The sequence below is a fragment of the Hoplias malabaricus genome, chromosome 4 (assembly GCF_029633855.1).
Source record: "Hoplias malabaricus isolate fHopMal1 chromosome 4, fHopMal1.hap1, whole genome shotgun sequence".
Lineage (NCBI taxonomy): Eukaryota > Metazoa > Chordata > Actinopteri > Characiformes > Erythrinidae > Hoplias > Hoplias malabaricus.
The window spans coordinates 4,721,015-4,745,753 of NC_089803.1; the positions used below are offsets into that span (position 1 = coordinate 4,721,015).

The 24,739-nt window shown below is 35.5% G+C and overlaps 3 gene segments (V, D, J or C); all 3 read right to left on the reverse strand.

The window, feature by feature from the left end:
* Positions 1-13,174: 13,174 nt before the first annotated feature.
* Positions 13,175-13,847, reverse strand: LOC136694127 (immunoglobulin kappa variable 4-1-like). The segment is given in 2 exon segments: positions 13,175-13,506; positions 13,799-13,847. Coding segments are annotated over 2 exon segments (381 nt in total).
* A 3,082-nt stretch (positions 13,848-16,929) lies between these two features.
* Positions 16,930-17,614, reverse strand: LOC136694128 (immunoglobulin kappa variable 4-1-like). The segment is given in 2 exon segments: positions 16,930-17,198; positions 17,566-17,614. Coding segments are annotated over 2 exon segments (318 nt in total).
* Positions 17,615-23,309: 5,695 nt separating this feature from the next.
* On the reverse strand, positions 23,310-23,907 carry LOC136694129 (immunoglobulin kappa variable 4-1-like). The segment is given in 2 exon segments: positions 23,310-23,647; positions 23,859-23,907. Coding segments are annotated over 2 exon segments (387 nt in total).
* Positions 23,908-24,739: the final 832 nt, after the last annotated feature.

Genomic DNA, 24,739 nt, shown 5'->3' on the forward strand with positions numbered 1-24,739 from the left:
GGTTGCTGTGGGTGAAGTTTGTGGGGCAGCAGCTCTCAGTCATAAAGTGTTAAACTCACAGGACTATAAACACTAGCAGAGCACTGAAGCATGGGCTCATGATGCAAAGTGGACCCTCTCTATGGAAATGACTCAATCACTTCACCTTTCACCTCACTGCTCTCTCTCCCTCTCTTGGTGTGTGTAAAATGCTTTGTTGAGTTCAGTTGTTTGGTTTCAGTTCCTTAGTGCATAGTTTCATAGTCCTAGTGTTTCATTTGTTAATTCATTGTTCAGCAGGTGATGATCAAGTCTTTCATGGGTGACACCACTGTGTTACAGCAGTTTTCTAGACTTTGTGAAGCCTTGAGAATCCAGGATTAAACTTGAAATGGTTTTGAGTGAATCTTACAGAATAAACTATGAGATATGGCAGCAGATCAAATGTCTCTCTCTAAAACTGGTTTAAAGTGAGTAGAAATAATTAGACAGTGATGGATTAATGACCTGCCGTTGAACCGCTGTTTAGTTTAAGAATTTAATTTGAAGAGAAACAGAAAATAATGTTTAACACACCACAATCTACAACTTCATAAAATGAGACAGTCTGCAATTGGATACACACATCTTTGTCTGTCAAGTTTCCTGCTGACTATGACAAACCTGTGGCCACTGGGGGCTTTCCGAAATTAATGTATTTATACCAAACCATCAGGTTAAATATTGACGCCAACATTGGAGTCTCACCCATGGAAATATATGTAACAATTAAAGCAGGTGTCCCCATACAAGCTTTTCAATTATTTGAAAGAATGATAGACAGAGACATGTATTTTCCTCCCAAAAAAGAAAAGAAAAAACAGCACTGATTAATTTAATCTAATTTACAATCAGGTAAAATGAGAATTAAATGCACAAATCTATATTAACATTAATAAATCCAAAGGCCAAATACAGAATAACAGAACATTTACACATAGTAGCCAAGGCAGGGGGAGTGCACTGACGTCCATGGAGGCAGGGGCTTGGTATGCTCGAAGGACACAGGCTGTGGCTACACAAGAGGCATGTGCTGGAGGTGTTGAGGGTTCAGATGGTCCAATGGGCACATTCATGAGGAAGCTCCAGAAGTCCCTCAACCAAGGATCCTCATGATATGCGTCCCTGTTAGCCTCACCTCTTCTGTCCTGAGGTTTGAGGCTAACAGCACCAACCCTCAACCCCCCCCCAAAAAAAAAATTGCCCCAGACTTGAAGGGCAATCCTCCGGCAAGGGGGAGGCTCCAGCATGCTGCTTACGCTGACTCCTACAGCTTTGGGATGTGGAGGTTACTGGTTCCTCCTCCACATAGTCATCTGGTGTCCCTGGGCCAGTCTGGAAAGGAGTCCAGCGAATCACACAACCTTCTCACAGATTCCTCACTATGTCTATTGTTGAAGGTCTGGTGTTCTGTCATGGAGGGAGGACAATGAAGGTGGACGTACATGCAAGGAATCACTTTTATTACGACAAAGAACAAAACAAAAGCACACGCAGAATATAAACACAACCAGGACATTAGAAATAAACTAGATCAGAAAAAAAAAAAAAAAAAAAAAAAACAGAAAACAATTGTGAACCGGTGTAGACGCAAACTAAACCCAGATTTTGAAACACACACATCTACAAACAACACCAGACAAACAAGCACTGAGAACAAGGGGGTATATATACACTGACTACAAAAAAGGAACACCTGTGAAGGATGACAAGAGGGCAGGAAAAAGGTGGGGATAGGGTGGAGATTAGAACAAAACAAAAACAGAGCCATGTGCTCATTCTGCTCCTTGTCTTTTGAAGTATATTAAAATTATGTAGAATTTAATGTCTACATAGGCATATGTTATTAAGTGGGTGCAGTACATGGAATGACCCATTGTTCTTAAATCTTTGCCTATATAGGGGTTTTGTCTCTGTGAGAATGGGATGTTAGGTGAGCTTTCCTGGAGGTAGCAAGACAGGATGTCATTACAAGTTACCTCTTTTTACCAGGACAGGAAATTAAGTAAACAAAAGCCATAGTATTCACCATATGTTGACAATGACCAACCTATATAAACTAAACCTGTGAGTTCTGCATGTCAGAAGATATTGGCTAACTTATCAGCAAGCTGTCCATTGGGGCTTGTTAAGATGCTGTTTTTTTCATTGTAATAAACCTGATTTCTTTGCAATGAAAGAATTGTGTTGGGGTAGAAGTCTTTTTCAGCGTCTTCTTCACAATACTGAAAATAAACAACACTTTCTACTTTCTATTTGTTGTAACACACAATACACAACTGTAATATATAAAATAAACAACAATCATTTAAGTCAGTGATCATAGAAAAAGGAAAGGATACATCAGAAAGCACAATAACTTTCTGAGGTGAACTGACCTCAACAGCACTCACCTATAAACAAAGTATATATCGAAAAAATCACTAATGTGTTCTGTCTCAGCTTCATTCATTGTGTATTTACCCCAGACCAGTGTTGTTTAACACCATGGCAGATACACAAGGGATAAAAGGGTTCAGTTACAAATAAATGCTACATTTCCATTCAGTTTAATAAACAGATCCTTGTCCTTAATAAAAAGGAAACATCCATCCATCCATCCATTATCTGTAACCGCTTATCCAATTTTAGGGTCGCGGGGGGTCCAGAGCCTACCTGGAATCATTGGGCGCAAGGCGGGAATACACCCTGGAGGGGACGCCAGTCCTTCACAGGGCCAAAGGAAACATTTGAGTACATTTTTCTTCTTAATATTTGTACTATTTGATGTTAAGTACAGTACGTTTAAAACCCTGTTCGTGCCTCTGGTGATGTCACAACATTCTGAAATCCCTACAGCAAACAATGAACCATGGGATATCTTGGCTGGTGAAGGATAGTCCTGTTGCATCCTTCGTTTCTTGGGAAAAGAAGGACGAAATTGTTGAGCCTCCGAAATAGGACAGCCTAGTCGCGCTACTGTGACTTAATCAGCCTACAAATGTGGATGCAGCCCCTGAACTGAGACAGACCTACAATCTCTTACTACCCATGCTAATTGCATGCATGCACACTATTGCAGGCAATGTGCCAAGACCAACAAAAACAAGAAAGCAATTTGTGCACCTGTGATTATATACGTCGTCAACTAATGCGTCATTTTGCTGTATTCCATAAAACCAGCGTGCTGTGTTTCCTACACTCAATGCTCCATTCCACATAATCAATATGCTGTGTTACTTAAAACACCACCCTACCACATTGGCACATCTTTTAACTATTTTGTTTACATCTTTGTACAATCTGCCGTCACCTCTGGGTTTCCGATTTTGAGTTTTCTCACCAAATAATAAATACATCCGCAGGGACCATTTTATAAGGATAATAATAATTGTATCAGGAGTTACAATTAAGCTATAAATTATTTAAAAACTGTATTCGATATGAAACTTGGACACTACAAAAACCAAACTCAATAAGATTCAAATGTCACCCAACACTAATAAAATATGACTCATGTAACAAGTGAAAACTGCTGTCTAGGAATAAGACACAGGAATTCACTTTCTGTCCTGTTAATTCTGAAACAAAACAAAATGCAGACTCCACAATCTGAAAAAAATATGTTCAAAATATGAAAATACGTTCAGATAATAGAATCATAGAAGAAGCATGACAGTTATCTGACTCTACAACAGTCAGAAATGGGGAGAAACACACTCAGCTAGGTTAACTAACTAACAACAGCAGCATAGCAGACAACAACCTTCCATAATGTTAATGTTAATGGCCAAAATAAACACATATTGACACATTAAAGTTCATATGTACTTTACTATGTTGTGATCGTAGCCAGAAATGAGATGGATTTTGCCAGGAATAATAAAATAAAAGAGCTTTGACCTATACGCACCCATTCTCTCAGCAGAAGAACAGTGCAAGAACACAGAGGTGGCATGTTCTGCAGTGATGTCCTTGCATGAAATTGCAATGCCTCTCTATATGTTTTAACTACTATAAAACAATTAATTAAATCACTTTTAATCTTAACAATAATTGTGTCATTTTGCTGAAAAACATTTTAGAAACCTTATATTTCTAAATGTATATTTCTACATATTTATTATGTAAAAAGTGGTGTTGGGATCTCGCTTGAGTAAAGAGAATACAGAAGGGATTCTCTTCTCACTTGTCTGCAAATGTCTCCTCATAGTACATCCCAAAGCTGCATGTTTGTGACATTTTAACATAAAAAACCTAATGTGGCATCTAGGTATGTAGGCCTACAGGTGTATCTACGAAGCACCCAAATGAAGCAAAGACATATTTATCACGACCTGGATCACACAGCCTTCCAATGAAACCTGAAGAGCAGAATACAGCTGTGCCTTGTTAATATTTCTAAGTTTGATAATCATGTATTTCAATGCATTAGAATTTCAGAGAAAAGTCATGGAACTGATTTTGGGAATCCGTGAGGAAGTCTGTGACTTGGTCAAGGGGTGCACATTGGTGCGAGGACTCAAAGATTCCAGCACAGGCTTCCTGCACAGCTGAGGCCCTAAACCTCCTTTGAATCACTTGAGGAAAAGCAGAGATGGGTAAAATCATACCTGTAATCATATCAACATATTATATTGTATTTTTTTATAATGTGCAGTGTTTCAATCACTGTGAGACTTGCTGCATTTAAAGGGATATACTGAGAACTTTTAACTTTAATTTTTTAATGGAAATTTCTAACTTTTTCCTCCAGTTGCAGATGGACTGCTTGTCTAAGGTGGGAGGAGTCCTCTTGAAGGACAACATGAAGAGGGTTATGGAGAAATAAGCTTTTATTTCATTGACAATCAGATGTCAGTTAGAGTACATTAAAACCTGCTGATTTTTTATGACATTCACTATTTTGAATGTTAAATGCTGGGTTTTTTTATCCATAGGTTGATGACAAATGAGGTCATGACGATTTTTAACATAAAGGGAGCATAGGCAAACTTGCCTTTACCAAGCTTCGTCTCTTCACTGTTGTTACAAGTAAAAAGCATATCCAGAAGAAATGTTAAATTTTCAGTGCACAGTTTTTAATTGTATTCTAGTATAAACACACAGATTCATATATTTTGCATTCTTCAGCATTAAAAAAAGACTACTGAAATTCACGTAATTAGGCCTGAATTTAGAATTTGTTAAATGTGAATGGACCCTAAGAATGTCTACAACTTAGTGTTTTACTTCTTACTGTATCCTGTATTACTCAAAAATTTACAAATGCAAATAATTCTTACAGAAAGTGTCCAGAGGACCATGGATGTAACAGAGGCAAACATTGCAGTGGTGGTCGCCTTCTGTATGAATTATGCCCTAGAAAATGTGTGTAGAGATATCAGGAAAACAATCAACTTAAAGGACTTTGAAACAGTTGTTGAAAGCACTCCTGTAAGCTGGTTCCAGCAGTGAATATCTGCATATTTCTTTTGAATATTGTAGCATTCATTTTTATTTTGTCCCTGTACTGTACCTCTTTAAAAACTGGGTACGTACATGATTTAACATATTTCAATAAAAGGGTAGCTGTATTTATAATTTAATCCATACGTTAGTAAAGTTAGTAAACTTGAGTACCCGGAGGAAACCCACACAGACACAAATCAAACTCCTCACATATACTGGTGCTCAAACCTACAAACCCTGGACCTTAACGTCTGTCCAGTGGTGAACCTTTTGTTAACCTGACGTTGATTTCTGATAGATATCTGACTTTGATTTCCAACCACAATTTTACATTTACATTTAGAGTATTTACCAGATGCCCTTATCCAGAGCGGCTCACATAAGTGCTTAGTGTTCAGACAGAATGTGTATCCTAGCTAGTACAATAGGTTATCGTCTAAACTCCGCTTGGGCTCAGACACTGCCAGAACAAGGGCTAGTGCTGATACCTAGAATTAACAAAAACATATTATAAATGCAGTACATTGCTTCTAGTTAGTGCTCATACCCATAAAGAAAGGATTTAAAAGCAAAAATTTTGATTTTTGGTGTCTACCCAACATTTCGTCTTGATGTGAACCTGATGTTTTGTTTTGACCTCAAGCCGATTTTCATTTCCAACTAAAATTCAACATCTGTCCTGCATTCCACAGAGTGAGCATGCTGAAAGACTATGCACCCCCACCCACACACAAACTCACGCACACACCTATATCTGATAGCCAGAAGGCTAAGCAGAGCACTTTTCAGTGACCCCCAGGATGACACTGAGTGGTCCTCTTCAAACTTTATGATGACCAGATGACTAATAAACCAAAAGATCACTCACCAAAGCCTTGGGAACAGGATTACGAAACTCACCCAGGGGAAAGACCGAGCATGTTTTATCATCCTCAGCGTCGGACTGTTGAACAGCGTATCTTATCGCAAAATCAGCAGATGGCCCCGGGACTGGCTAATGGTGACCTCGCAACGCGAGTTCAAACCAGACAATCATCTCGGATGCATATGTTTCTGCTGAATCTAAATCTGAATTTTTTAATCATGAAAAAAGATTCCTGTCTCAATTTAGAAAAAAATTATTAATCTCTAACATCTAGAATAGTTGATAATATACTCGATATATATATATATATATATATATATATATATATATATATATATATATATATATATATATATATATTATGGCAAGCCAAACAGGAAATATTTAATGAACTTTGATATATATAGAATGAACTTTGATATATATAGAATGAAAGTTGATATATATAGAATGAAAGTTGATATATATAGAACGAAAGTTGGTATATATAGAATGAAAGTTGATATATATAGAATGAAAGTTGATATATATAGAATGAACACTGATATATATAGAATGAATTTTGATATATATAGAATGAACACTGATATATATAGAATGAACTTTGATATATATAGAACGAAAGTTGGTATATATAGAATGAAAGTTGATATATATAGAATGAAAGTTGATATATATAGAATGAACACTGATATATATAGAATGAACTTTGATATATATAGAATGAACACTGATATATATAGAACGAACTTTGATATATATAGAACGAAAGTTGGTATATATAGAATGAAAGTTGATATATATAGAATGAACGCTGATATATATAGAATGAACTTTGATATATATAGAATGAACTTTGATATATATAGAATGAACTTTGATATATATAGAATGAACACTGATATATATAGAATGAACTTTGATATATATAGAATGAAAGTTGATATATATAGAATGAAAGTTGATATATATAGAATGAACACTGATATATATAGAATGAACTTTGATATATATAGAATGAACACTGATATATATAGAACGAACTTTGATATATATAGAACGAAAGTTGGTATATATAGAACGAAAGTTGATATATATAGAATGAAAGTTGATATATATAGAATGAACACTGATATATATAGAATGAATTTTGATATATATAGAATGAACACTGATATATATAGAATGAACTTTGATATATATAGAATGAAAGTTGATATATATAGAATGAAAGTTGATATATATAGAATGAACGCTGATATATATAGAATGAACTTTGATATATATAGAATGAACTTTGATATATATAGAATGAACGCTGATATATATAGAATGAACGCTGATATATATATAGAATGAACTTTGATATATATAGAATGAACGCTGATATATATAGAATGAACTTTGATATATATAGAATGAACGCTGATATATATAGAATGAACGCTGATATATATAGAATGAACTTTGATATATATAGAATGATTTTTGATATATATAGAATGAACTTTGATATATATAGAATGAAAGTTGATATATATAGAATGAACGCTGATATATATAGAATGAACTTTGATATATATAGAATGAACTTTGATATATATAGAATGAACGCTGATATATATAGAATGAACTTTGATATATATAGAATGAACGCTGATATATATAGAATGAACGCTGATATATATAGAATGAACTTTGATATATATAGAATGAACGCTGATATATATAGAATGAACGCTGATATATATAGAATGAACTTTGATATATATAGAATGAACTTTGATATATATAGAATGAAAGCTGATATATATAGAATGAACGCTGATATATATAGAATGAACGCTGATATATATAGAATGAACTTTGATATATATAGAATGAACGCTGATATATATAGAATGAACACTGATATATATAGAATGAACTTTGATATATATAGAATGAACGCTGATATATATAGAATGAAAGTTGATATATATAGAATGAACTTTGATATATATAGAATGAACGCTGATATATATAGAATGAAAGTTGATATATATAGAATGAACGCTGATATATATAGAATGAACTTTGATATATATAGAATGAACGCTGATATATATAGAATGAACACTGATATATATAGAATGAACTTTGATATATATAGAATGAACGCTGATATATATAGAATGAACACTGATATATATAGAATGAACGCTGATATATATAGAATGAAAGTTGATATATATAGAATGAACTTTGATATATATAGAATGAACTCTGATATATATAGAATGAACTTTGATATATATAGAATGAACGCTGATATATATAGAATGAACACTGATATATATAGAATGAACTTTGATATATATAGAATGAACGCTGATATATATAGAATGAAAGTTGATATATATAGAATGAACTTTGATATATATAGAATGAACGCTGATATATATAGAATGAAAGTTGATATATATAGAATGAACTTTGATATATATAGAATGAACGCTGATATATATAGAATGAACGCTGATATATATAGAATGAACTTTGATATATATAGAATGAACGCTGATATATATAGAATGAACACTGATATATATAGAATGAACTTTGATATATATAGAATGAACGCTGATATATATAGAATGAACGCTGATATATATAGAATGAACTTTGATATATATAGAATGAACACTGATATATATAGAATGAACTTTGATATATATAGAATGAACGCTGATATATATAGAATGAACGCTGATATATATAGAATGAACGCTGATATATATAGAATGAACTTTGATATATATAGAATGAACGCTGATATATATAGAATGAACTTTGATATATATAGAATGAACACTGATATATATAGAACGAACTTTGATATATATAGAACGAAAGTTGGTATATATAGAATGAAAGTTGATATATATAGAATGAACGCTGATATATATAGAATGAACTTTGATATATATAGAATGAACTTTGATATATATAGAATGAACTTTGATATATATAGAATGAAAGTTGGTATATATAGAATGAAAGTTGATATATATAGAATGAACACTGATATATATAGAATGAACTTTGATATATATAGAATGAACACTGATATATATAGAACGAACTTTGATATATATAGAACGAAAGTTGGTATATATAGAATGAAAGTTGATATATATAGAATGAACGCTGATATATATAGAATGAACTTTGATATATATAGAATGAACTTTGATATATATAGAATGAACTTTGATATATATAGAATGAACACTGATATATATAGAATGAACTTTGATATATATAGAATGAAAGTTGATATATATAGAATGAAAGTTGATATATATAGAATGAACACTGATATATATAGAATGAACTTTGATATATATAGAATGAACACTGATATATATAGAACGAACTTTGATATATATAGAACGAAAGTTGGTATATATAGAACGAAAGTTGATATATATAGAATGAAAGTTGATATATATAGAATGAACACTGATATATATAGAATGAATTTTGATATATATAGAATGAACACTGATATATATAGAATGAACTTTGATATATATAGAATGAAAGTTGATATATATAGAATGAAAGTTGATATATATAGAATGAACGCTGATATATATAGAATGAACTTTGATATATATAGAATGAACTTTGATATATATAGAATGAACGCTGATATATATAGAATGAACGCTGATATATATATAGAATGAACTTTGATATATATAGAATGAACGCTGATATATATAGAATGAACTTTGATATATATAGAATGAACGCTGATATATATAGAATGAACGCTGATATATATAGAATGAACTTTGATATATATAGAATGATTTTTGATATATATAGAATGAACTTTGATATATATAGAATGAAAGTTGATATATATAGAATGAACGCTGATATATATAGAATGAACTTTGATATATATAGAATGAACTTTGATATATATAGAATGAACGCTGATATATATAGAATGAACTTTGATATATATAGAATGAACGCTGATATATATAGAATGAACGCTGATATATATAGAATGAACTTTGATATATATAGAATGAACGCTGATATATATAGAATGAACGCTGATATATATAGAATGAACTTTGATATATATAGAATGAACTTTGATATATATAGAATGAAAGCTGATATATATAGAATGAACGCTGATATATATAGAATGAACGCTGATATATATAGAATGAACTTTGATATATATAGAATGAACGCTGATATATATAGAATGAACACTGATATATATAGAATGAACTTTGATATATATAGAATGAACGCTGATATATATAGAATGAAAGTTGATATATATAGAATGAACTTTGATATATATAGAATGAACGCTGATATATATAGAATGAAAGTTGATATATATAGAATGAACGCTGATATATATAGAATGAACTTTGATATATATAGAATGAACGCTGATATATATAGAATGAACACTGATATATATAGAATGAACTTTGATATATATAGAATGAACGCTGATATATATAGAATGAACACTGATATATATAGAATGAACGCTGATATATATAGAATGAAAGTTGATATATATAGAATGAACTTTGATATATATAGAATGAACTCTGATATATATAGAATGAACTTTGATATATATAGAATGAACGCTGATATATATAGAATGAACACTGATATATATAGAATGAACTTTGATATATATAGAATGAACGCTGATATATATAGAATGAAAGTTGATATATATAGAATGAACTTTGATATATATAGAATGAACGCTGATATATATAGAATGAAAGTTGATATATATAGAATGAACTTTGATATATATAGAATGAACGCTGATATATATAGAATGAACGCTGATATATATAGAATGAACTTTGATATATATAGAATGAACGCTGATATATATAGAATGAACACTGATATATATAGAATGAACTTTGATATATATAGAATGAACGCTGATATATATAGAATGAACGCTGATATATATAGAATGAACTTTGATATATATAGAATGAACACTGATATATATAGAATGAACTTTGATATATATAGAATGAACGCTGATATATATAGAATGAACGCTGATATATATAGAATGAACGCTGATATATATAGAATGAACTTTGATATATATAGAATGAACGCTGATATATATATAGAATGAACGCTGATATATATAGAATGAACGCTGATATATATAGAATGAACGCTGATATATATAGAATGAACTTTGATATATATAGAATGAACGCTGATATATATAGAATGAACACTGATATATATAGAATGAACACTGATATATATAGAATGAACGCTGATATATATAGAATGAACGCTGATATATATAGAATGAACTTTGATATATATAGAATGAACGCTGATATATATAGAATGAACTTTGACTGTCTCGTTTCCGAAGGCTTTACTGCTATCTGTTTATTGTTGCCATGGAGGCAATCACCAGCCTCGCGGTGCGCGATTTCAAAATAAGAGCGTACAGCGCGATTGAAAAAAAAAAAATCATAATAAAAAAAAAACTTTTCAAAACAGCTCTCGTGCCAGAAATAGATGCCCAATGGGCCTAAAAAGGCCAGGAGGCTGCTATTTGAGTATGGGGGATATAGAATGAACGCTGATATATATAGAATGATCATGGCCAAGGACTTCCGAACCATTCTGGAGGATCATGTGCATTCAGTGGTTCAAACGTTGTATCCTGAAGGCGATTCCGTGTATCAGGACGACAATGCACGAATACACACAGCAAGACTGGTGAAAGATTGGTTTGATGAACACGAAAGTGAAGTTGATCATCTCCCATGGCCTGCACAGTCACCAGATCTAAATATTATTGAGCCACTTTGGGGTGTTTTGGAGGAGCGAGTCAGGAAACGTTTTCCTCCACCAGCATCACGTAGAGACCTGGCCACTATCCTGCAAGAAGAATGGCTTAAAATCCCTCTGACCACTGTGCAGGACTTTCTCAAGACAAATTGCTGCTGTATTGGCCACAAAAGGAGGCCCTACACCACACTAATACATTATTGTTGTCTAAAACCAGGTGTTTTAGTTTCATTGTCCAACCCCTGTGTGTCAGCTTTCATTCTATATATATCAAAGTTCATTCTATATATATCAGCGTTCATTCTATATACATCAAAGTTCATTAAATATTTCCTGTTTGGCTTGCCATAAACATTCATTCTAAATATATCAGCTTTCATTCTATATTTATATCATCATTCATTCTATATATATCAAACTTCATTAAATATTTCCTGTTTGACTTAATATATATATATATATATATATATATATATATATATATATATATATATATATACTCAGTGATTCCTTGTAGACTCCGGACCCACCGCAACCCGTAACTAGAAAAGGGTTACAATAAATGAATGAATGAATCACTGCATTCAGTTTTTCATAATTGAATGACAGTACAGGCCTTCAACAACTGGACATTTCAGAGGTATATTTTGTCCTACACAACCTATGCATTATGAGCTGATGAACTGAAGTTATAGACTTTCAGGAGGAAAATGCAGAGCTGAAATGCAGTTCACATTTCACATAGACATTAACCACTGATCTCTCAATATTTGGAAGTGTATCTCTTATCCAGAAAGTGTTTTACTGTGTGTGGAGGTGTGTGTTAGTGAGGTGTGTGTGGACTTGTGTGTCTCCTTCACAGAGTGTGTTATTGTGTGTATCATCCTCCCCCTCAGCACCTGCAGTAGGGTGCAGCTGCAGCAGTGCAGTCTCTGTGCAGTCTCTGACTGAGGGAGGTTTTTGTACGACTCTATTTCACTGTGTTAACACACAGCCACTGATACAATGTTCACTCTGACAGTAATAATCTCCTGCATCTTCAGTCTGGACGTTACTGATGGTCAGAGTGAAGTCAGATCCAGATCCACTGCCACTGAAACGATCTGAAATACCTGACTGTCTAGTGTTAACTAAGTAGATCAGGGGTTTAGGAGCTTCTCCAGGCTTCTGCTGATACCAAGCCATACGGTCACCGTAAGAATCAGTGTAGACATTAGGGCTGGTTCTACAGTTGATGGTGACTGATTGTCCTGTTGAAACAGCTTTAACTGCAGGATTCTGAGTCACAGTCACCTGACCACTGTAACCTAAAAAAGCAAAAACAATGGTAACAATATATAGTATTAATAAAATATTACACAAAAGTATTACATTTTTTTTCATATTTATTTATTTTTCAGTGAAATAATGGAATTTTATCATTGCTGTCCGATTGAAAAAGGTTAATTTCTATTTTTTTTTTTCATGTATGTTAATACTACTTTACATTAAACAATAATATTTGAACATGTAAATATTCAGGACTTTTTTCAAACTACAAATCAATTATTTTAATTACTACTAGTAGACATCTTCCCAAAATATATTCATGTGTGTTACCTCTCGTCCAGAGCGCCAGTGTCCAGATGAAGATGGAGACCAAAGTCATGGTTGCTGTGGGTGAAGTTTGTGGGGCAGCAGCTCTCAGTCATGAAGTGTTAAACTCACAGGACTATAAACACTAGCAGAGCACTGAAGCATGGGCTCATGATGCAAAGTGGACCCTCTCTATGGAAATCAAGAAAAGGACTTAATTTTTTTTTTTTTAATATCATGAAATATCTGTGTATCATTAGTTCTCTTCATATTGCATTCATTCATTCATTATTCATTCATTCATTATCTGTAACTCTTATCCAGTTCAGGGTCGCGGTGGGTCCAGAGCCTACCTGGAATCATTGGGTGCAAGGCGGGAATACACTCTGGAGGGGGCGCCAGTCCTTCACACACACACACTTACTTTTGAGTCGCCAGTCAAGGACTCAGGAGGAAACCGGAGCACCCAGAGGAAACCCACATGGACACGGAGAGAACACACCAACTCCTCACAGACAGTCACCCGGAGGAAACCCACGCAGACACAGAGAGAACACACCAACTCCTCACAGATAGTCACCCGGAGCAGGACTCGAACCCACAACCTCCAGGCCCCTGGAGCTGTGTGACTGTGACACTACCTGCTGCACCACCGTGCTGCACTTCACATTACATTGTGAATCCAAAATCAGAAATTAGAAAAAATAAAGTATTACTTCATTGTTCTTTTATAATTATGATGTCAAAAATCAAATAAAGGGTTGTAATATGTATTTCTACCTCTATGACCTGATCACAATTAGAAAATTAACAAATGTGTCTGACTTTTATGTACTTTTATATTTACTTGTGTACTTTTTAATCAAAATGACACTTTTGAAAGAAATCATATTTTTTTTTTACAGTTTAAAAGCTGCAGTGTTTGGAAATTTGATGAAAAGCTGCAGAGCTTCAGGGACAGAATGTCCCCATAACACCAGAATGTTGTTTTTGCCTCATTGCTCTTGACTGGCGATAAAGTCTCACAGTAGAGGAATTGTGCTGTGGATGGTGCTGTAGAGAAAATTGATTGGCCGGCTGGACTGGTGGAAATGGCTTCATGGACAGATGTCATTCAGAGGGAGGGAGCCTACAATCTGGTAGCATCGGTGCTCTGGCATCGATTAGCATGTGTGGATGCTCCTGCCGGGCGGCTCTTCCAGCTACAGGCAATCCTAGTGAACTTTTTCTGGGACAGACTTCACTGGTTCCCCCAAGGTGTGCTCTGCCTTCCCAGAGAAGAGGGATGGCGGGGGTTGGTTCACCTTGGGAGTAGACTACCAGCCTTCTGTCTGCAGTTCCTGCAGAGGTTCATCGCAGGCCCTGCAGACCTGGTGTGGACAGAGGTGGCCTGCACCATTTACACCAGGTGGAAGGTCTGGGACTGGACACAGACCTGTTTTTAATGGATTCTAAACAACTGCATCTTAAAAGATCACCTCTTTTTTACTGTGGACTCATTAAAGTATGGGCACATTTTAAATGCAGCTGGCTGGACACCACTTCACTGGCTGCTGGAGGAGCCCCTGGTTAAAGGAGCTTGTCTGGACATGTCAGGCCTTTCAGGGACAGTGACACTAAAGGACCTAGTGGATGTGGCAGAACCAGACTATGGCCTCGCTGCTGGGGCAATGGTCCTTACATCACACAAAGACCATTGTGGACTGATGGAAAGAAAACTTTCTCGCGAGAAGAACAGTCCCTATTGCAGGACGATGGACAAGGTCATGTGGTGCCCGAAAGAGGGGATCTGTTCCTGAAGATGGCTCTCACACCAGACCTGGATGATGTGTCGGGCCCCCTGCTGGACCTCTCCAACCTGGACCTGGATCTCCACACTGTGTCAAGCCAGGTTTTATACAGATGTTTTGTTAAAGTTTTAAATAAAGTGGTTTTAAGTGGACAGAGTGTGGTAGAGACGGACAGGCAGCCTGTCTGGAGAGTACTCTACAAGCCGCCCCTTACAAGAGGCTCAGTTCTGTCTGTAGAGTTAGGCCTGTCACAGTGTCAGAGTTACTTTGTTGTGTTTGTTAATCGGTAATTCACATAAATATCTCATTGGAAGACAACAGTATTTCTGAGTCAGTTAATAATCTACAGGATGTGTTCAAATGTCTGAATAAAACAAATCTAATTCTACCTCTTTAGAAATTCCTCAAGATTCAGACGGAGGATGAGATTTCTAACTTACAGACATTCCTGCTCATCAGTGCACAGTCTGCCTTAAATACATACTGAATTAGTGTTTCTGAAACCAGTGCTGTGTGCCATAAAAGAACACATCTATAGTCACTCTCTGTGTGCATAGGAGGGCTACTCTATTCCAGCATTTTTCAGCTGACATGAGAGGTCTGGACTGTCACAGTTCTTCTGCAAGTGCACTGAGTTCTCCAGGGGCTTAGTGTTGGCAATAGTTTGAAAAGAAATGGTACTTGGCTTGTGCTTTTGACAATGACACAAATTGATAGGAAAACTGACTACATTAAAAAGAGCCAAATATATATTTTAAATATAAAAATAAAGGTTTGTTGTGTGGTGATGAATGTGTTGGTTAATTTTCCATAGCTCCACTGGTCACACCAGATTACAACAGCTTCCAAGGGTCACAGGCCACAGTTCAATAGGAGACTGATAATGTTCTGGATGCTGAAGGAATCTCTTAGACCTTCAGGAGACCACCATAAATATCCAGTGGACAGAAGTGGACACCTACCTGCAGATATGACGTGTTTAGCACTGAACACTCTACTGAGAAACTGAGGTGATCATCTCTTACAAGTTCAATTAACAGAGCATTAGATTTAAAGAGAGATCATTAACTTTTCAGTGGTTCAACAAACTGTGAAACTGAACTGTGTGTGTGATCATGTTGGAGACATTCCTCCACAGAGTGTGTTATTGTGTGTGGAGGTGTGTGTTAGTGAGGTGTGTGTCTCTCCTCCACAGAGTGTGTTATTGTGTGTGGAGGTGTGTGTTAGTGAGGTGTGTGTCTCTCCTCCACAGATTGTTTTATTGTGTGTATCATCCTCCCCCTCAGCTCCTGCAGTAGGGTGCAGCTGCAGCAGTGCAGTCTCTGTGCAGTCTCTGACTGAGGGAGGTTTTTGTACGACTCTATTTCACTGTGTGAACACTGGTCCACTGTGGTAACTCTGACAGTAATAATCTCCTGCATCTTCAGTCTGGACGTTACTGATGGTCAGAGTGAAGTCAGATCCAGATCCACTGCCACTGAAACGATCTGAAATACCTGACTGTCTAGTGTTAATGTAGTAGATCAGGAGTTTAGGAGCTTCTCCAGGTTTCTGCTGATACCAGGCCATACGGTCACCGTAAGAATCAGTGTAAACATTAGGGCTGGTTCTACGGTTGATGGTGACTGATTGTCCTGTAGAAACAGTTTTCACTGAAGGAGTCTGAGTCACAGTCACCTGACCACTGGACCCGAAGGGAAAAATAAATAAAATGTGTAAACAAAATTATAATAATAATAAAACTATTTACAATGGTATGAGTAATATTTTTATTTAATTAAAAAGTATATATTTTTAAATAATATACAAGTTGGGTACTTTAGATGAAGTAGAATTTAAATTATTTCATAATCTTTTAAATTATTTATGTTTGAGTTTAATTATTTAATAAATTGAACTGCTATGTTCTAAGGTTTGTTTACTGTAATTTCTAAAGGTAAATACATATACTATTTCTACTCAGATGTATACATCTCTTGAAAAGGTAACTGAGTGTCTTACCTCTCGTCCAGAGCGCCAGTGTCCAGATGAAGATGGAGACCAAAGTCATGGTTGCTGTGGGTGAAGTTTGTGGGGCAGCAGCTCTCAGTCATGAAGTGTTAAACTCACAGGACTATAAACACTAGCAGAGCACTGAAGCATGGGCTCATGATGCAAAGTGGACCCTCTCTATGGAAATCATCTTTCTAACAACACTGAGGAAAGATCATCATATTTATTTGGGTTGAGGAAACAACGATAAAAATAAAAATCTTTGATAACACTTTATTTTAAGGGCCAATTCTTAACGGTTTAAAATTTAGTTGAAGAATAACAGACTGGTTTAATTCTAAGAAAATAATAGTGCTAAACACACCACAATTTACAGCATAATAAAATGAATAAGTCTGCAATTGGATACACCAATCTCCTGCCAACTATGCCAAGCCTGTGGCTATCCAATATTTGCTGGTACAGACCACGCCCGTAAAGGCTGAATCAGGGAGGTGAATTCGGATGTGTTTGGGAAGGAATTTGGGGTGCCTTATGAATGTGTATGAAGCCAAACCCACGCCCATTGGAAAGATGAATACAAGGGAGCGAGTTTGTCTGACACAGAAATGATGTTTGAATTTAAGTGGAAGAAAAAAATGTGGTAGTAAGCTGAACAGGATCTGTTCTAAATGGAGGATATAGGCAAAAATGAATTTACTTATTGGTCCTTTTGCCTTACCATTCCATTGTGGGTTATTTCCATATGGAACATGCAGTCAGTGGTCAGCAGTGTCATTATGGTTTTATCTGTGTGTACATTAGGAACATTAATTACAAATATACAATTCATGTTTGTCCATGTACATAAGGCACAGGTGTGGGAGAAACATGAGGGTAATAGGGGATTAAAATAAGATTCATACTGGTTTTAGAAAACTAATAGTTAATATTTGTTTTGTATTTTTACTTTCTGCCACATTTATAAAGTACTGATGATGCAAAAGAAGATGGATCAATAGGAAGACTGGTAAGTGTTGATCACAAGCACCCCGACTGTACAATGAAGAAGACTGATGTCAGTGGAAGCCCTCTGCTTGTTTGCAATAGAAGACATCAGAAAGGAAATGAACTTAAATATGATTATGGAGGAAATGTCTGCCCGTGGTGATGGTCGTATGCAAATGGTGAGTATTTCCTCAAAACAAATGCTCACAGAGGACAGCTGGATTAAACAGATCTAGAAAACTCAAAAAATTCCTAAAAACTTATTCTGAATGAGACTTATTCAAATGAGATATGGCTAATACAACTACACATGCGTATATTTAGTCACACAGACTAAGAAATAATCCTTTGATGTTAACTTAGAAAATTTTAAATATTATAAAGCCTAGACATTGTGATGTGCATGTTGGCCATGTGTTTTGACAAGATGTGTTCTCTGATTAAAGCAATAATTACATGTAGACAGGGATATCAAAACCATAAACATAACTTCTGAATTTGTATAAAACTCATCAGGAATTATTGCAGTGTACACATTTAGTTCAGTGTCAAACCTGATGCAGTTATTTAAAATGCTCGTGCTCCTGATGTTATTTTTTCACATGTAAAGAACTGTATACTCATTATATTTTTATGACGAATGTATTCTTTCTTTTAGCTGAATTACATGTGCTTATTTTTGTCATGGAATTTAATTTGTTAAAAAAAGAAATGTAAATATGTTTATTTATACCTGATTAAAATGTACAAAATAAAGAGTAATGTAATTTTAGAGTAGAGTGTTTTATATTCTACTTGAAACTGAGATTTTTCAGGGACACACTTCAAATGAAGGGCAATGAATGATTTGTGAATCAGTGGCAAGATGGTGGCACAAGCAAAAAAAAAAAAAAAAAAGCCACAAATGTGAGTATTTTCTCCTATAAAAACTATGATCTCCAGTGTATTATCTGAGTTTAATGTAATTTCAGTGCACTATGCTCCTTCATGACAAGCAGAATATATTTAATATTAACATTTAACAAAGCTAATATGTTGCTGACACAATAAATGGGGAAGCAATGTTTAGCACCTGTGGCTATTGTAAAATTTACTGTGGAACTGAACACAGCAGATCTCTGTTATCACAGCAGACCGACAGTAGAGAGCCACTCAAGCGCTGGTTTATTTTTGTGTTGTGAACATATCAAACTCTTGAATTGTGGTTCCGTATCATAGAAATTTTAAACATTACAGACTGTACCTCAGTGCCAAGGGTCAGGAGGACACTTGAACAGAAGGGGTTTTTGTAAAATCTAAGAAATGGGACTCACCAATAATGTACCATGTACCTATTACGTATGAATAATTAATAATAGGTGGTTGATATTACAACAATTTTATCTGAATAAATCTAAAATTAATTGAAGGCCATATAGTGTCTATAAAGTTTATGTGGACAGTTTGTTGACAGCCTCATTAAAATTTCTTGCGTTCTTAGTTACTAAACCTACAGGGTGTTGATTGTGTTGATGACACATTTGTTGAAAGACAGATGTATTCACATGTTGTTGAGGATCAGTTCAGCTTTTCAGGACGGTCAACGACAGGTTGTTGACAGTCTGTAGATTATACAATGTCTAATGGTATGGAGCTATATTAGGGTCTAAAGTTATTGAACTTTTGAAAAAAGTATAGATTGAACTTTGAAAAATACAACAATGTATTCAAAATTAAAATAAGTGTAGGATGATTTTTTTTTTCAGTTTAAATAGAATTTTGATTCAAATATTTAATTTCTTTTGAATAAATCATTTATTTTCATTTTTCACTTTTCTGTATATTTTGATATTTGAAGTCTTTTACAAACCGGATTCCAAAAAAGCTGGGACACTAAACAAAGTGTGAATAAAAACTGAATGCAATGATGTGGAGATGGCAAATGTCAATATTTTATTCAAAATTTTATTCAAAATTTTAGTCAAAATTTCATGGCGTCAACAAATCCCAAAAAAGTTGGGACAAGGCCATTTTTTACCACTGTGTGACATCCCCCCTTCTTCATACAACACTCAACAGACGTCTGGGGACAGAGGAGACCAGTTTCTCAAGTTTAGAAATAGGAATGCTCTCCCATTCATGTCTAATACAGGCCTCTAACTGCTCAATCGTCTTGGGCCTTCTTTGTCGCACCTTCCTCTTTATGATGCGCCAAATGTTCTCTATAGGTGAAAGATCTGGACTGCAGGCTGCCATTTCAGTCCCCGGATCCTTCTCCTACATAGCCATGATGTTGTGATTGCTGCAGAATGTGGTCTGGCATTATCTTGTTGAAAAATGCAGGGTCTTCCCTGAAAGAGATGACGTCTAGATGGGAGCATATGTTGTTCTAGAACCTGAACATAGTTCTCTGCATTAATGGTGCCTTTCCATGCCACAAGCACTCATGCAACCCCATACCATCAGTGATGCAGGCTTCTGAACGGAGCGTTGATAACAACTTGGGTTATCCTTGTCCTCTCTGGTCCGGATGACATGGCGTCCCAGTGTTCCATAAAGAACTTCAAATCGTGACTCATCTGACCACAGAACAGTCTTCCATTTTGCCACACTCCATTTTAAAAGACCCCTGGCCCAGTGCAAACGTCTGAGCTTGTTGAGCTTGCTTAGAAATGGCTTCCTCTTTGCACTGTAGAGTTTCAGCTGGCAACGGCGGATGTCACGGTGGATTGTGTTCACTGACAATGCTTTCTGGAAGTATTCCTGAGCCCATTCTGTTATTTCCTTGACAGTGGCATTCCTGTTTGAGGTGCAGTGACGTTTAAGGGCCCGGAGATCACGAGCATCCAGTAGAGTTTTATGGCCTTGACCCTTACGCACAGCAATTGTTCCAGATTCTCTGAATCTTTTGATGATGTTATGCACTGTTGATGATGATAACTTAAAAGTCTTTTATTAAAGTATTGCTACTTGTCGCAACTTTTTTGGGATTTGTTGACACTGTGAAATTTTGTATCAACATTTTTCTTTTAAAATGTTACATTTACTCAGATTAAACTTTTGATCTGTCATCTATGTTCTATTACGAATAAAATATTGACATTTGCCATCTCCACATCATTGCATTCAGTTTTTATTCACAATTTGTTTAGTGTCCCAACTTTTTCAGAATCCGGTTTGTATTTTTCAGTTACAGATTTTATGTTTTCAGATTCAGATTTTTTTATTTATTTTTGTTTCATAACTTCTTTTTTCAGTCACAGATCTTATTTTCATTTTCAGATCCATTTTTTCACTTTTGGATCTTAGTTTTTCAGTTTCAGACATCTGGCCCTTTTCTCGCGTTGGAGGCGGGACATCAGCAGAGAGGGGCGTGGTCTAATGTCTGACAGCATAGCAATGAAGGCTGAGGACCTTCCTCAGTGTTGACTATGATAAATATCACTGAACACTTACATTATACACAATATTCAGTGTAAAACATTGACTTTAGTGACAAAGTCCTTTATAGTGAGCTCTTTTAGACAACATTCGGCACCAATCTCAGTAAAAGAGCTATAAACTCTGTCGGAGTGCATAGTTCCATAGCCACACTTTATTTTCCCAGTACTTTGCTGGTAATGGTGTCCACTCCATCAGGACAAAGCTGTAGCGAGCTGAAATAGAATCAGAATAAGCGCCTTATTCCCCAGGTTCTTAGTCTGATTTTCCGTTCCACCTTAAATTGTGCTTTAAATTAAACTGGTTTTATTACAACATTGCTGTGTTTTTCAAAGTTCAATCTCAAGATTTGAATTTTCAGCTTCAGATTTTTTTTTCAAATGAACAAAACTTTTGACCCTAATATAGCTCCATATAATGACTGCATTAGCCAGAATTACACTTAACATTAGTGTTTTATTTGAGTAAGAGCATAAGTGTGTTACTTATAATGGGAATTCAAACTATGATCTACCTATCTATCTATTTATCTATCTATCTGTCTGTACTTCTAAGTGAAGTGTGTCTCTCCTCCACAGAGTGTGTTATTGTGTGTGGAGGTGTGTGTTAGTGAGGTGTGTGTCTCTCCTCCACAGTGTGTTATTGTGTGGAGGTGTGTGTTAGTGAGGTGTGTGTCTCTCCTCCACAGAGTGTGTTATTGTGTGTGGAGGTGTGTGTTAGTGAGGTGTGTGTCTCTCCTCCACAGTGTGTTATTGTGTGGAGGTGTGTGTTAGTAAGGTGTGTGTCTCTCCTCCACAGTGTGTTATTGTGTGGAGGTGTGTGTTAGTGAGGTGTGTGTCTCTCCTCCACAGTGTGTTATTGTGTGGAGGTGTGTGTTAGTGAGGTGTGTGTCTCTCCTCCACAGAGTGTGTTATTGTGTGTGGAGGTGTGTGTCTCTCCTCCACAGAGTGTGTTATTGTGTGCGGAGGTGTGTGTTAGTGAGGTGTGTGTCTCTCCTCCACAGAGTGTGTTATTGTGTGTGGAGGTGTGTGTTAGTGAGGTGTGTGTGTCTCTCCTCCACAGAGTGTGTTATTGTGTGTGGAGGTGTGTGTTAGTGAGGTGTGTGTCTCTCCTCCACAGAGTGTGTTATTGTGTGTGGAGGTGTGTGTTAGTGAGGTGTGTGTCTCTCCTCCACAGAGTGTGTTATTGTGTGTAGAGGTGTGTGTTAGTGAGGTGTGTGTCTCTCCTCCACAGAGTGTGTTATTGTGTGTATCATCCTCCTCCTCAGCATCTGCAGTAGGGTGCAGCTGCAGCAGTGCAGTCTCTGTGCAGTCTCTGACTGAGGGAGGTTTTTGTACGACTCTATTTCACTGTGTGAACACATAGCTACCACTGATCAAATGTAAACTCTGACAGTAATAATCTCCTGCATCTTCAGTCTGGACGTTACTGATGGTCAGAGTGAAGTCAGATCCAGATCCACTGCCACTGAAACGATCTGAAATACCTGACTCTAACTGATCAGCAGAGTTTATCAGGAGTTTAGGAGCTTCTCCAGGTTTCTGCTGATACCAAGCAAGACATTCACCCAACATCATATCGTAATAGACATTAGGGCTGGTTCTACAGTTGATGGTGACTGATTTTCCTGTAGAAACATTTATTTCTGCTGGACTTTGAGTCACAGTCACCTGGCCACTGGATCCTGAAGGAAAGATTAACATATTTAAGATAATACATAATAATTTTTTTAAACCATTATTTTAAAGTGTGTTTTCAGTTGAAATTACAATTAATGTTTTGTATTTTACATGTATCTTATTAAATATATATCTGCATCTCATAAATCTATAATTACAAACACAATAGTCTTACATCAGACATAAATCTCCTCAAACTGAAGCTGTGTGTGTTACCTCTGGTCCAGAGCGCCAGTGTCCAGATGAAGATGGAGACCAAAGTCATGGTTGCTGTGGGTGAAGTTTGTGGGGCAGCAGCTCTCAGTAATGAAGTGTTAAACTCACAGGACTATAAACACTAGCAGAGCACTGAAGCATGGGCTCATGATGCAAAGTGGACCCTCTCTATGGAAATCATCTTTCTAACAACACTGAGGAAAGATCATCACATTTATTTGATATTGTTTGATCAAACATTTCTGCTCAGTGTGGAGTCTCATGTTTAAAATCCTAAACTCTAACTGTCTCTGCCTTTCATTTGAGGTTTTCTGCAGCTGCTACTGCGGCTCCATCTGTCTGGATCAGGGCTGGAGGACTTTTGGGTGGAGGAAACACAATGATAACAGTAAGAATCTTTTAAACTATTAATGAATGTTGAACAGTTTTCAACAGCAGCTCTAATTTTTACTGATTGAATTATTTATGAACACTTCTGATGAAAGTGAACATATAATCACCAACACAGAGAGTGGAGCATGTTTTTATTATTGTCATTAATTGGATCTGGTTTTAATATTAGTTGATATGATTGTATCTGTGATTGTAATTGGAATCTGAGATGAAAACATGTTTCTACATGTAGTTTTATACTTTTATATCAAGTGTTTGTCTGTTGTGGAAATACAAAAGAACAAAGTGTGTCCTGGGTTTAGATATTTTAATGTTTATAAAATAATCCTTGTTGAGAATCTGTAGCTTCTACAGTTTGGGAGTGTTTTCCATTATTAATAGCTGCAGAATCCATTAATATTGTGTTCTAGTTCAGAAATAGTGTGTGTAAAGGCTGAAGAGAGGGGTGTGTTTAGAGCAGGAGGTTTTTGTACGGCCAGTAAACGAGT